Here is a 15,704-nt window from a genome sequence, read left to right on the forward strand (position 1 = left end):
CTTACTGAAACCAGGACATTTTGATATTTTAATGTTTTATTGGGGGAATTTATAGACCCTGAGGCCTTTTTTCCTTAGGCTTGTATCCAGCTAGTGTTATGAAAGAACTTTCCTTCCTTGAATGCCAGGACATAACAAGAACAAAACCTCCCCCGTCCCCCAAAAACAGAAAGAAAAGAGAACACCTTTCTCAGTCTTTGCAGATTGGCCTCTGCAAATGCTCTCCTTCAGGGCTTATTCATACACTGAGTTTAGAGAATAGCTCCAGGCCAAAGTGTAGGAGCCTCCCTGATCATGTGTCTAGTCTTGGGCATGCACATGCAGCCCTAGGAATCTCCCCCATTTACATGATTCCAAATGGCCCCCTTTCCCCAGGAAATAGTTTCCTTATGGTCCTGGGTACTGCACTGTATGTTCTGTAGCCAGCAATTCCTTGCCCCAGGCAGCCAAACTTTACTGCTCTTCCAAAGCATTCTGTAGGAGAGCTCTTTGAGCTGCCTTCTACATGCAGGCCAAGTTCTGGGATGGTGAGTCCTTCAGGCCACTACCATACAAATTGGGCCAAACAATATACTCCCTGTACGTGCACCAGGGTTACTCTGCTCCCTCCAGAACTAGTACCAGGGATCTGGACTGGGAAAGCAGGCTGGCTTAGAGGCAGTGGGGAGTAAGGGAGAGGTCAGCAGGGGTGTCAGATGATCCTATCACTGTTAAGCAGCTTTTTTCTTGATTTGGCCCTTGCCCTGTTACTGCAGTCCCTTAACTGTTTTCTCAAGCTTTGAGAAAGATGTTTCTACCAGTTCTTGCTTATTGTTCAAAGCTTCTTTAGAAGGATGGAGTTCTGGAGTGTCTCGCTCTGTCATTTTGATAGGGGTGGGCCTCCTTAAATTCTTTTGAGTACAATAGTTACAAAGGTGTCCTTTCACAAACCTTTTCATTTAAGTGGCACTGGAAACACCCCTCACCCTTGTGGCTTGTTTGCTGTCTGCTCTTCTGTGTCCATTCACTGTGTGTTCTTCTGTGTGTATGTGTGTATTTTTATTCCCCCCCCTTGCTGCTTGCTTGTTGTCTGCTCTGTGTCCATTCGCTGCACACTCTTCTATGTTTTTACTTGTCTCCCTTTTTGTTGTGTCACCTTGCTGAGTTGGTTCTCCGCGGGCTGGCAGAATTCTGTGGCACCTGCAGGCCGGCAGAACTCTGTGGCGCCTGCGGGCCAGGCAGCACTCCATAGCACTTGCAGGCCAGCGGCTCTCTGGGGCATGTGGGTGAGCCTGCCTTCACAAGGAGGCCCCGGGTTGTGAACCCAGGGCCTCCCATATGGTAGACGGGAGCTCAATTGATTGAGCCACAGCTGCTTCCCTGGAAACCTAATTTTTATAAGCTAAATAGGACTCATTCTTGGATATATAAGAACCGTTATTTAAAAAAAAAAAACCATGGATTATTTCCAAGAATTAAACAATCACTTAGAAGTAATCAAACAAGTATTATTTATTTGGTAATTATCAGGCATTTTTTTCAGGTCTATAGACTTTCTACAATTTTTTGATAATTATTTTTTTAGAAAAATTGCCAGGCTCTTTTCCCCCTTATCACGTTAACTTTTTTAGGTTAAAATTCTGTACTCTTAGCTTCCAAATTTTGATACACACATGACAATGAAGTAACAACATAAAATGAAGTATTTTATGGTCAGTATTTCTACACCAACCTCAGTTTTGTTCTTTGCTTAGTGCAGACAGATCTAAACTACTTTGTCCAACAGTTATGTGAGTGCCTTACCACATAAGGCTAATAAAAAGAAAGTGTATATTTATACTTTAAAAGAGAAAAGAAAAAAGAAAACAGAACAATCTCTACAGAAAGTTCTTGGCTAAAGCTTAGTATGTACCTAAGATTCTAAACAAAAGAGTCTAAATAAAAGTACACTCTTCCCTCAGATGGCACATTTTCTTCTTCATTATCTCATATTTTTCTCCTAAAGTGAGGCTCCTTAACTTTTATGTAAGTATCTTTTCTAAAGTGCCAGGATTCTTCAGTTAACAAGGCAGTTGATTATCATATTTAGCTGAATGTGGTTGGAGCTGGTTTGCTAGTAGTGGTGATAAGTTACAGTGAGTCAACCCCACTCCCACCAGTGCCCCTGGTGACCAATGGCATGTACTTATGAGGTAATGGGCCAGAATACAGGCTCCAGGCTGTGGTTGAGGAACAGCCTTTCTGTAAGACAACGTTAACTGTTACTGGAATTCTACCCTAAAACTTGGCACAACCTTTCAATTGAATGTTTCCCAACATTTATAGACAATGACATACCCTCAAACTTGTTAAGTGAGACATGTTAAGAGAGTATTAGGGGTGCTGGAGAGTCTCCCCCTAGTTGTCATCCTTGGACATCTAAAAGTGGTGCTACCTAAATTGAGTCTTGAAAGAAGAGGAAATTAGTCAGGCCAATATGATGGAGGGTCATGCAGAGGAATGAAAACATTTAAAGACAACAAAAAGAATAGGAAAATGATAAATTTAGGGAACTGCAAGTAGTCTGCTATGGAGACACAAGATAGGTACATGTGGGAGAGTGGCAAGATAGGAAGCTAGAGAGAGAAACTGCCTTTTGATGATAAAAACATTTATATGCAATGCTAAACGTAGCAGAGAATCAGAAAGATTTGAAGTAAGAATTAAGTATGAATAGATCCACTCAGACCCTAGTGAACAGGATGAAAGAGAATAGGGAAACCAATAAGGAAGCTGCTATAAATAATAAAATGATTGAGGGCCTGAACTAAACACCAATAGATATGGGAGCATATGCTCATATTTGAGAGAGATCGAAAAAGAGAGAAGAGGGACTAACATAGAAGGGGTTGGGAAAGACAGCAATGTCAAGGATGACTTCCAAGTTCCTAACGTGGAGAGTGGATGAAGTAAAGGATTATGAAGTAGGTTTATGCTGCATAGCAGATGAAATGAATTTAACAGGGAGTAAAGAGACAAATGATTTTAAAGGCGATTCTATAGTTCTCTGTTACTATAGAAGGTCTACTGTGTATTTCCAGAAGTTAAATGAATTCCAAAATGGATTGGACCCACATTTTTAATTCATATTAAAGTACATGTCACAATCCATTTGCTTTTAAAATGTGTGTCAGAAAAAATTTCCAGAAAAAGTGCCAAACATCCTGGTGATGTTTTAGTTCAAATTACTAAGCCATGCCATCGTACTTGAACTGTTTGCTATTAGTTGAAATACCACATGTAGTGACATGTTAGAAATCTGCTCTTATAGACTTTAAAAATTTCATATTTTGGAAGATAAAAGAAACAGACCATTTATGGTGCTTCACTCCCCAAACACACACCTTTTTCTGAGAAGCTAAATGCCAAGAAAAATTCAAAGTATACTGATAGTATAGTATGAATGCCCAGATAATACAGCTAAATACATTAAGGTGAACTAAAACCCAAACTGGAAAGACAGTTTACAAGTACCTAGATATGTGCAAAAGAGAATATTCTGAAGAATCCATCAAAATATGCAGAATCCTGGCTATATACTATGTACTATGTACAAGTTTGCTTGGAGGAATGAATTACTGTCAACTATCAGAGCCATGTTTTTATACCATTTTCAAAAAATATTTTATAAAACTAACACAACCCAGTATCTAGTTTCAAGATAACCATTAATGTGGACCTAGAGTACTTTTACTCTGTTTAATGATCAAAGGTCTTAAAAGAAAAGCAGTAAGGTAATAAAGAAGCTAAGAAAAAGGTAGCATGCAGAAAAAAAATAGAATTGCCTCTCATAAACACCACTGTGTGATGAAAATCAAATTTCATCTCCTTTTGAGATTCATTACTGATCTTTTCAAACTGTTCCTAAAATCTGCAAAGACTGGGTTTAGTGGCACAGAATATATATATTTTTTGTAACACTGCAGAAACACTATTTATGAGATGATTTCCTTAACCATAAAACACTGTAAAGAATCAAACAAACACATAGCATGACATATTTTCACTGTAATTGGCACATTCAATATATTTGCAGCAATACTATAAGAAGAACCACTTACTCAAGAAGATCTGGGTCTAGTCCTTCAGATATCATTTTGTTCTTTATTGCCATCACTGGAACACCCTAAGCAAAAGACACAGATAATAATTTAATTATTAACAATGCCTCCTTTATCTCCATATAAAATCCAAAACAAGACCTTTAGAGGATTATTTAATATAGTTCTTCTTTCATTTTTATATTAGTACATATATAGCACTTGCATTATCTAATAAGAAGTTTTACACTATAAATGGAATCAGTGACGTCTAATGCCACATAGGTGTAAATTAACTCATTATCTATTACTAAGTCTGCTACATAGAAAGCAGTGGTCATATTCTCAGACTCTTCTTATGGCATTAAAGGAAAGAAAATACTGAAAACCTCAATGACTAAGACCCTGGCTGGAGTGGTTCAATGAATAATTAGCAATATTAATGAAATATTTTTTCAAATAAAAATTTCAGCACTTTATACTCTTATATATAGCTATATTAATGGTCCACTTCCATTTGGACACATCAGGCACAAAAGGTCAACTAGAATTAAAAAACCCTCTTGGCACTATATCATACATTTTCTGTATACCAATGCAAACACTAAGTAATGATAATTATAGAAATCTATAAGTTGCAATAACACTGAGAACATGTGAATTTTAAAGTTCAGGTTAAGAACATAAAAATAGTAACTGAAGCAAAGGAAAGGATATGTCATAAATAAATACAAAATTACTAGAAAAGTGATTTAATGAATACTGAAATTTCATTTTCAAAGTTCTAAGGAGAGAAGATAAAATTAAGTGTCTTTCTTGACTCCTTGTATTCACACCATCCCAAGGATGAGGAAATACAAATCTGATAGTTAAATTTGAAGTCATTCATTCTATCGCCTTCAAAAGTAGGTGGGGTCCGTTGTCTTTAAAAGGTTGTATACATGGAGGGTTCCCTCCTTTGTACCTTTTCATCCCATGTGGCAGAAGGGGTAAGTTGCATCAGAACCCACGTGGGAAAGAGCCTAATCACTTCTTATTGCTGTTGCACACTCTTCCCTTTGGTCCTCCCATGTTACAAGCCAGTTGTGATATTACGTTTTGAACTGAAGAGTAAAGAAGAGGCCCCTTAGGAGCTTTGATATACCAATCCAATTTCTCAAAGCCTTATCCTGAAGATTCTGGGCACCCAGCCAAAGTTCCTCTGCTTTCTTTTGTAAATGACCCTTGAATGTTTTCCAGTTTTAGAAACTGGGAAGCAGTACATTTACTGTAGTTACCAGTAAAATTCTGATATCAGAATCTCACATAATCTTTAACATCACTGTGGAAGCACAGTGCTTTATGCTGAGAAAATAACGAGATAATCAGCCCAGGCCCTCAGGGAATGCACAGTTTATGTGTACACAGATGATTATAATACAGCTGTAAAACTGATAAGAGAGGCCTGCATAGAGGGCAATGTGAGACCGGAGGAAAGGCAGACTGAGCTCGAGGATCAGGGAATGATTTGCTGAGGTGATCTTTTTGAATTGAGTCTTGAAGATGGGATTAAGAGTTGGTTAAAAATGAAAAACACAGAGACTTAGAAATATATACAAAATTAATCTATCATACACGGCTTTTCTCAAACATTTTTAAAGAAATATATGCTCGCCTAGATAGTCCCTTCTCCCAAAATGCTGATTTAATTTTACATTCCGCCCAACAAAATCTGAGTTTAAATCAAGGCAAACATGCCGATATGAGAACCAAATGGATTGAAAATTCAATAGAGAAGACTTCAAAGTTAATGACTATATATCTTCCATATAAATGTTGCAGATCATGCCAAATTAAGTTTAGATCATTAACCATGACGTTTAATTCTTATTTATCTTTTTAAAATCTGTCCAAAAAATACAACTATAGAAGGAGTCATAAGATGTCTTCTACAACCATAACTTCTTATTTTGGCCATGGAGGAGAAAAGATACAAGTACTCTCACAGCTTGTTAGGTTAAAGGAGATTTGGAAAGCAAAAGCTTTCTTTCAAATTTACAGGTAACCCAGAAGAATCTCACTCATGAAGGGTTGCAAAAGCAAGGCTATCTTTTACAAGCCCATTTATATATTTATCTTTATAACTGTTGTGATTTATATTATAAATTAGTAAAAGTACTCTATAAGACTCAGATAACAATGGATAGTTGAATGCATCTAAATATAGAAGGATGAAAATAAATAGCACTATCATAGAATTTTCAAAATTATGCCCCTGAAAGCAATACCATTCCACAGGGCAATCTCTGAGGTATTCTGAAAAGTGAAATATGGTAGGTTTGGAAGACAAAGAAGGTGGAAGATAAAATGGTGGGCCATTTGTGAAGTTTAAGGACAAAAAGCAATTACTTGTTTAGGGGCACATAATGTGAACAGAATTCTTAAACTGGAATAAAGGAAGTAAGAGATTGTAAAACTAGAATCACTTAAAAAATATATTACCTTGAGATAAGACTTGCACTAAACGTTTAAAAATTAACTTAATAATTAGTAAAATGTATTTAATTTTAATAGTAGAGAAGAAAGATAAATAGAATGACAAGGATGGGAATTTAATTTTTGATAATTAAAGGCTATTCAACTATTTAGGATAATAGGAGGAAAGTTAGTTGGGCATATTTCACAAAAAAACACTGAAGTGCTAAGCAGAAAAGGGTAAAAGAGCAGGGTTAACGTCATACTTCTCTTAAAAAAACCTCTCAGCTTCTAATAAGGTATAAGGCCTTTCTACAAATTCAACTATGTGATTTATTTTGACTTTAGCATATCCACAGGATATCACTGGAAAGGTTATACAAATAAGTTACAAAGCCGAGAAAACAGAAGGGAGGAGAGATGGGCTTGAAAAATGTCCTAAAATATGGCAAAGAAAGTGTGTAGGGGAGTGGGGGTGGAGGGGTGGCTGTGGAGGGAAGAACAGGGAACAGGTAAGTTGGTGGAATTAGATAAGCTCCCTATTTTAACATTAGCTCCATGGAAATGGTTATAGTACAAGAATAATAGATGCCAGAATCTATAAGCTCCTTGTTTTAATCTTCGTTTCTTGGAATTGATTATAACACAAGAGTAAGATTATGCCCCAAATTTGGTAGGTCTTCAGACATTTCTGCATATGGCTATAGAGAAGGGAAAATACACATAACTTATAAAACCTTATCTTATCAGAGACATTGCTATTTTCATTACCTTAATACAAATTTCATAAAGCTTGATACCAAAGAACAATTTGGCCTTTGTTCCAAAGGATGCATTCCAAAGGGATTTGTTGCTATGTTTTCAGTGATGTTGCTTGGAAAATTTGTTGTTTTGCTATATTCTTCCTCAGAGGTCAACGAACAGGGTCTGGTTTGTTAAACATCAAAAAGAAGTGTCCAATTTCTGATCTCCAAGGGACAAAGCTACTGGTGGTCTAAGGAAGACGTGAGAGACCTCAAAACTGAAGTCTACTGAACTGTGGGATTTTTTTTGGCAAGTGATAATGGCAGTTTGTCCAACATAAGTAAAGAAGCAGCAAGAAGGAAGCCATAAGTCTGATGTTCCAAAAAATCATGTCTGTATTTGCGTCACTGGAGAAAGTGTGTAAAGAAGCCACACTAATGAAATTATGATGGCAGCACTAATAGTTAAATACTAATTTATTATGTCACAAAAGCTGTTTGGAGATTTATAGGCTTGCCAAAATTTACATTTATTTGTTATTTGTGTTAATAAGAGCCAAGCTATTAAATCCCTATATAAACAAAGTTGAAATTTTCCTAAAAATTTTAAATGAAGGGGAAAAAAACTTTCACTCATTTTAACAGAGAGAAATGACACTCTTTTTAAAAATAATAAAAAAAACCTCCTTATATTTTAGAATTTTCCTCTCAGTTTATGAGCTTGAATCATAACAGTTCAGTTATGAAAGATTAAAATATTAAGTATTTTCTCCTTCAGGGGCAACAATAAAGGCTCTATTGAGTTGATGGGCAGATAGTATCTTTTACATCTGTAGGGAGGGGGAATGCATAGGAACTGAAAAGATGCTACAGGTTGGAAAAAGGCAGCCCCCAAACAGGCTTTTATTTAAATTTCAGTGTAGTGAAAAGGATTCAACTATTTCTTTGCTGAGTTTCAATAGTCCTACCTTTTAATAGATATACTGCATTATTTTGGTTATTTTTTGTTTTTTAAACAGTAGTCATTCTAGTCAGTGTGAAAGCCCATTCTCTTTTGTTATACTGGGTATATTATAGGGTGTTATATATAGAATTTTCAGATGAAATATACTATATAATAGATATTGTTTGGTGAACAAATCATATTATAAAAGAATGCACATACTGAAGGATCTTTTTTCCTTGTGGAAGCTTTCGGTGAAAGCATACAAAAATGAACTTAAATAAATCTCAATCACTGTAAAATTAAAATAGCTATCTACAAAAACAGAAGTTTTATTTGTAAAGCTAGAAAATGCTAGACTCTGATATTAATTCTGATATTGTTGCTACCAAAGGTTAATTTGAACCCATATATGTGGAGAAAAAAGTTCACAAATCTTTATTGGAACTAAACATAGTGAACTAATGTAAATTATTCCTTTTATAAGAATTATCTCAATAGATCATTTTCACTGTGAGAAAGTATTTCTCACTTTCTCTTCAGACATCATTAAAGATGACAGAACAAATCACAGGACAAAATGGGCCATGGGCCATGACTAAAAGGCTCTAGTAAGGTGGTAAGGCTGTTCCTGCTACTTTATTCATAAAATAAAAACACGTTAGCAGTTCCTCCTGCACTTTTTAGGAATAGGAACTAAGGTTACCCTAAATGCTTGAGAAAAGAAATCTTTAAAGAAACTATTTCAAAAAGTAAGGGAATCTATTTTCATGAGACAATTCAAAATACAACTGAATTGATTTCCCATGTGATTGCCTTTTTCCCCTGGATAACATACTCTTGTAACACGATAAACATCAGGTGTTCAATGACTAAAAAAAGGACACAGTATTTTCTTCGCCTTTTGTAGCTACTAAAGTATTTGTTGATTTGAGTATAATTTGATCCTGAGGAAGACCCACTTTCCTCCCTTCATTATAATGAAAAACAAGATCTAACATTAAAAAATTTGCTTTGATAGGTTAATTAATAATGGAACTCCATTATTAAAATTTCAACTACATTATAGCTTTGCTATACATTTCACTCAATAATATTTGTTCTCTGAAAACACGTATTAGAATTTTCTAAATTTAATTACACTTTTACTATTTAAGAATAAAAAATTTAGAAGAATTTATACTGAATTATTTTGGAATTCACTGCCTAAATTATAAGTGTAATAAGTTCAAACTGCTTCCTGTTCAGTTTTTTAAAGCTTATTACTTATTACTATACGTACCTATTCAAAAGGATTTAAATAAATACCTCAAAATAGAGCAGAAAAAGCTATAAAGAATAGAAATCTTAGTAACTAATTGTAAAGATAATTCTATTGATTCAAATAATAGAATATATGCTTTTGAATTAATTTTCCAATGTTGGTAATATGTTTGAACTGATGTATTATGATTCTCTCATTCAATGCCTTTTGGGATCCATAGGCACCCATTTAAAGAGAGATGGCCAGGATTAAGGATGCCATGTGGTTACAAAACTACAATAAAGGACCCTGTATCTGATATATCAGTATCTCATCAGCACATGGTCTAACCAACTAACTGAACAAAAGTCATTTGTGAACTTGGGCTAGCAAAAAAGCAATTTTTTAAAAAAAAGTTGGAATATTGTATTTTGAAAAAATTTTTGTAAATTGTACTTAAGTCTGAGGATATTTAAAAAATTACAGTACTAAGATAAATGTCAAAGACATAGATATAGGGAAGCAGATTTGGCCTAATGGATAGGGTGTCTGACTACCACATGAAAGGTTCAAGGTTCAAACCCAGGGCCTCATGACCTGTGTGATGAGCTGGTCCAAACGCAGTGCTGTTGCACGCAAGGAGTGCCATACCGTGTAGGGGTGTCCCCCACGCAGTGGAGCCCCACGCGCAAGGAGTGCACCCCATGAGGAAAGCTGCCAAGCATGAAAAAAGTGCAGCCTGCCCAGGAATGGTGCCGCACACACAGAGAGCTGAACAGCAAGATGATGCAACAAGAGACGAGACATAGATTCCAGGTGCCACTGAACACAAGCGGACGCAGAAGAACATATAACAAATGGACACAGAGAGCAGACAACTGGGGGAGGGGCAAGGAAGGGGAGAGATTAAAAAAAAAAAAGATGTAGATATAGTCAGGTAGAGGAATAGACAATATTTATTTAAAAGTTTTTCCCAGCAAAATTTAATATCTTGAAATCCACTTTCTTTTTAAAATATATAATTAATGTATTAGCATTTCTCCAAATTATAAAATAAGCATCACCAAAAAATTAACTTACAAATGAAGTATGCTGCTGTATCTTCAATTATTTTCTGCACTGGGATTTTCTACACCATTATAAATGCTTACACTATCTGAGAAGGTGCTAAAAGTACCTTCCTCAAATCCATGGTGTAAGAAACCTTTAGGTAGGCACTTCTTCCCCTACTGAGGCAAGACTGCTTCCCACTTATAAGCTAATTTGCTTCTTGGTTCTTATGTTTTTTCCCATTACTTAGTCACAATCTTAGACAAACTTATAGTTATGGTGAGAATCTAAATAAGTAACTACTTAATTTACATGACTATTATTTCCTCCTCGCCAGTTCGGAAACATTTATGTGAGGTGTCTTCTTGTTTCTAGCAAGAGGTGGTCACTGGGAAAGAAGATAAAAGGGCACTGAGAAATGGAAGTTCAATAACTAAAAAAGTATAGTTAGATCAGGATAAAACAACTCTACCACACAATTCCAGCAAGCATAAAAACTGTCAACATCTACCTTCAAAAATTTAAGAGCGTTAAAGAGAGTTTTATTCCTTTTGTCACAAATTCTAAAGTTAACTCTTAACTCTAAAGAGTTAAGGAATTTAAATGAGTTGGAATGAAAGATGTGGAAGCTTAAAGTTAATTTTTTTCTGCCAAATGTTCTTGTCTTTGTTGGTTACCATTTTATGTATCATTTAAAGGAAATTCTTATGAAATTCAAAACTACCTCAAGCTAACCCTGTAAAAATCGTCCCCCCTCTTTGCTTGCTAGCTTTTCATGGGGAGGGGGACTCAGAGGTATGGTATTAGTGAATTAAAGGTAAACAAAGTAAATTTTACTGGCACTTAGCAAAATAAACTGAAGTCAAGAATTAGACTGAAAGGACTGTTTCTGATAAATCATCCTCCACAGTAAATTATTTTAATTATAATGCCAATGGCACAAAAATATGATATTTTTGATATCATATTTTGATATGATATATATGAATATATATTCCTGTGGAAATATATTCTCTACTATTATTTACACTTAAGAAAAACTGCCTGGACATACTTAGCATCCTACATGTATTGCCTTATCAACTATTTTTAAAAGAACATTACTTTGCATTCTCATTTCTCTTATATTTCACTTACTTCCCTTGTTTCTAATTTTTTTTAAACTAACATTTTATTTTAAATTACCTGATATATTATAAGAAAACAAAGAACTCAAGTGTACAGTAGCCAAATATCCTTCTATAACTCTAATGGAGACTGGCATGTGTGTATGTCAGCTTGTTGGTATATGACTATTTTTTTAATGATTGCAAATTTCAAACCCTCCTGAAGTTCAGTCTAAAATATATTTTGCAGAGACTGCAAGCACCAAAAATAAAAAGTTAGAGTAAACAACTAGTTTATGCAAACAATTTACTTACCTATTAAAATAAAATAAAAGATTTCATGGCTACTGAATGTCATCTAAGGATAGTTATAATGAAAAAATATGTGCTATCAGTATTAAAATATCCTGGGCTGTATGATTATGCCAACAACTGTATCAGTGAAGAACAGATGAGGAATAGATAAGAATCAAGACGAGCACACATAAAATTACCAAATGGATATTGGCAATCATATAACCACCACCCCATGACTTCCTTTCAATTTTCTAATTTCATCTAACTTCATTAACATGAGGTCAAGCAATAATTTAAAACAAGGACTTAATATCATTTACTGCTCTCTAATAATCATATATAAGAAAAATAAAACAGCAAAGAACAAAAGGGTAGCTATATCATTTACAAAGAATACTTTTAAACATTAAATTTGGTGTAATCTTCCTAACTTTCAATTTGGGAAAGGTCCAAAAGGCAGCCAAAATGATTGGAAAACAATCAGTAAAACTGGCATAAATTTTCATACATGGTTTCTTTTGAGACCAGTTCACGGACTCTGATAGAAAAAAAAGTAATTTTTGTAGTTCTTTGCCAAAAATATGACAAAACATTATCTGCTTTTAGGTTCTCTGGATACCCAGACATGGCAAAGCATAGGTAACACTAGAAGGACTTCCAATTGAAAACTAACTGCCACGGTTTTTCTGCTTTAAGGGAAATCTCTAACCAAACCTTCTTGCATCTGATATAATACAGAAAGTAGAGGAAGTAGGAAAATGATCAGAGTTCCACTTGTCCTAACTCAAAGTTAACTACTTACATGTCTACCATTCTGCTAAGCTTTGCTCTTTTTTTTTAAAGATTTATTTTTATTTATTTCTCTCCCTTTCCCCCCACCCCAGTTGTCTGTTCTCTGTGTCCATTTGCTGTGTGTTCTTTTTGTCTGCTTCTACTGTTGTCAGCGGCACGGGAATCTGTGTTTCTTTTTGTTGTGTCATCTTGCTGCGTCAACTCTCCGTGTGTGCGGTGCCATTTCTGGGCAGGCTGCACTTTATTTCATGCTGGGCGGCTCTCCTTATGGGTCGCACTCCTTGAACATGGGGCTCCCCTACGCGGGGGGCACCCTGTGTGGCACGGCACTCCTTGTGTGCATCAGCACTGAGCGTGGGCCAGCTCCACACGGGTCAAGGAGGCCCGGGGTTTGAACTGCGGACCTCCCATGTGGTAGGTGGATACCCTATCTACTGGGACAAGTCTGCTTCCCTGCTATTTCTTTTAGCTATAGTCAAATAAACCTGGTTGACCATTTAGCTGATGATAGCAAAATATTTTTTCCTTTTCAGTTTTCAAAGTTGGCTAAACTATGCAATTAAATGAATAAACAAATGTCCTACTCACATCTTTTCTTTATCTACATTCATATGTATGGGAAATCAAATCTTTGGACATACAACTTTTATCTTCATGAACACTGCAAAGCTAAAACACCCCCCCAAAAGTTGTGCCTTGTAAACCTTTATATACTAAAAAATCATTGACCTTAATATTGATTAATAAATGTAGATATCATAAATGAAATAAAATATATATTATTATAATATCTATATAGTTAAAAAAACAATGAAAAATAGAACATATGGTTATTAAATTAAACTTATACCATGTTTTTCACAGTGATGATTCTATTTGAACCAAAAGCCTCTCCTTTGACTACACTATTTTCAGTGATGAGGAACTTACCCTGGATCTTTCTAAACCATGGAAAGCCATACTGGCATCATGGCCAAAAATAGGCTTTGAAAGACTTTAATCACTCTTACAAAAACTACACTTTATTTGATATCTAAAGAACAATCTATTTCATGCTTGATTAGTTTCACCAGGTCCAAGGTGTATAATGTCTTGATGAACATCTTTAATAATCCTTTGGAACCTCTTGATCCTAGGTAATGGAAGTCAAGTCATATTTCCTCAGGCTAACATCCACTGCTGGCAACACATGCATCAGAACCACCAGAACCAAAGAGATCATTCCATTCACATTTTGAACCAGCCAAAGAAAACAGAATGTTAAAAAAGTCTAAGTGTCCGAAGAGACTGTTTTGGCAAATATGTTTTTAAAAAAAATACAAGTCATTAGCTTCTTAATGTGGAAGTCGGACTTTCCCAAGCACAATTTATTACTGGCAAAGGATTCACCAATCTTTGCCAGTAAAAAGGGAAGAATTGTTGGAAAAGTGATCTATGTACAAAATTCCAGTTAAGTTATAAAAGCAATATGTAATTTAGTAAAGGCTTGTGCTGCACTATTATGACAACAAACATTAAATCAGAATCAATTATATGCCACATTTGGAACACAAAAGTATTACTCACTGAAAAATCTTGTGTAAAACTTGCTTAAAAAGGGGAAAAAAATCCCAACAACCAGAAAATGCCAGCAGGTGTTCCAGGAACATTCATTAATAATGAGATCCAAATTTGCGGATCAATTAATAGATCATAAATCTAGAACGAAGTTCATTTTCCAATTTATGGATGATGAAACTGAGGCCTTCACAGGTGATGTGACATGAGCATGGTAATACAATGAATATATGGCAAAGCTAAGGAACATCCCAGCTTTGTTACATCCTAGAAATAGAAGGAAAGGATCTGGCTGTATTCTAGGCAGTGAAAATATGTCACAGAGGAGCAACTATTTTTCAGAACTCTGATCATTCTTATATCTCACAGAGGGTAATGATCTAAGAGTGACAGAAAAAGGCATGGAGGAAAGTGGATTTGGCCCAACAGAATAGGGTGTCTGTCTACCACATGGGAGGTTCAAGGTTCAAACCCAGGGCCTCCTAACCCGTGTGATGAGCTGGCCCACATGCAGTGCTGATGTGCGCAAGAAGTGCCATGCCACGCAGGGGTGCCCCCCGTATAGGGGAGCTCCATGTGCAAGGAGTGCACCCCATAAGGAGAGCTGCCCAGTGCGAAAAAAGTGCAGCCTGCCCAGGAATGGCGCCACACGCATAGAGAGCTGATGCAGCAAGATGATGCAACAAAATGAGACACAAATACTGGGTGCTGCGGACACAGAACACATAGCGGACACAGAACACATAGCGAATGGACACAGAAAGCAGACAACTGGGGGTGAGGGGTGGGGAAGGGGAGAGAAATAAAAAATCTGAAAAAAAAAAAAAAAAAAAGGTATGGAGGCCAAAAAGCAAGGTACTGCTTATTATTCTTTGAACTGGTACTTGTAACAATTGATTTTGTTGACTTCTGTTCAAAGTTCTAATTACTGTGGCAGTTTGAAATTATTTTATGAATCCCAAAAAGGAACTAATCCATTCCTGTGGGTGTGAGACCCTTTTGACTGAACTACCTCAGTGAGGAGTGTCTCATGTTGAGTCTCCACCCTTTGGTTAAATCTGATATAAATGGAAACACACAGGAAAAAGGAGCTCTGCCATTTTTAATCCTTCCATGTGACAGAAAAGAGATGTTGAAAGAGCTGAGGCCCAGGGAGAGATGAGACACATGCCTTAGAGCTTGCAGCTGAACTCAGGAAGACAGCAGAGTAGCTAAGCCTGAGAGAGAAGGCCTGGGAAGATACAAGCCCTATCTATGCCTGGTTGCCACAGCTGAGTTCCAGGAGATGGTACAGCCTGCAGTGGAAGACAGAGACCTAGGCACAGACTGGCTGCCATCTTGCTTCACCATGCGGCAGCTGACTTTGGTGAGAAAGCACCCCTTCTGGTGTCTTAAGTTGGACTTTTCATGGCCTTAGAACGTAAGCTTTTATACCAAACAAATCCCCTTTATAACCAACCC

General features: G+C 36.1%; 1 protein-coding gene across 2 annotated transcripts in view; it reads right to left on the reverse strand.

Moving 5' to 3' along the window:
• The window catches only part of WASHC3 (WASH complex subunit 3), a 58,789-nt gene that overhangs the window by 23,858 nt on the left and 19,227 nt on the right, over positions 1-15,704 (reverse strand). For both annotated transcript variants that reach the window (XM_004446817.5, XM_023585786.3), the window contains exon 6: positions 4,080-4,144. In XM_004446817.5, coding sequence (XP_004446874.1) covers positions 4,080-4,144 — 65 coding nt within the window. The remainder of the gene's footprint in view (positions 1-4,079; positions 4,145-15,704) is intronic.

This window comes from Dasypus novemcinctus, chromosome 12, assembly GCF_030445035.2.
Source record: "Dasypus novemcinctus isolate mDasNov1 chromosome 12, mDasNov1.1.hap2, whole genome shotgun sequence".
NCBI lineage: Eukaryota > Metazoa > Chordata > Mammalia > Cingulata > Dasypodidae > Dasypus > Dasypus novemcinctus.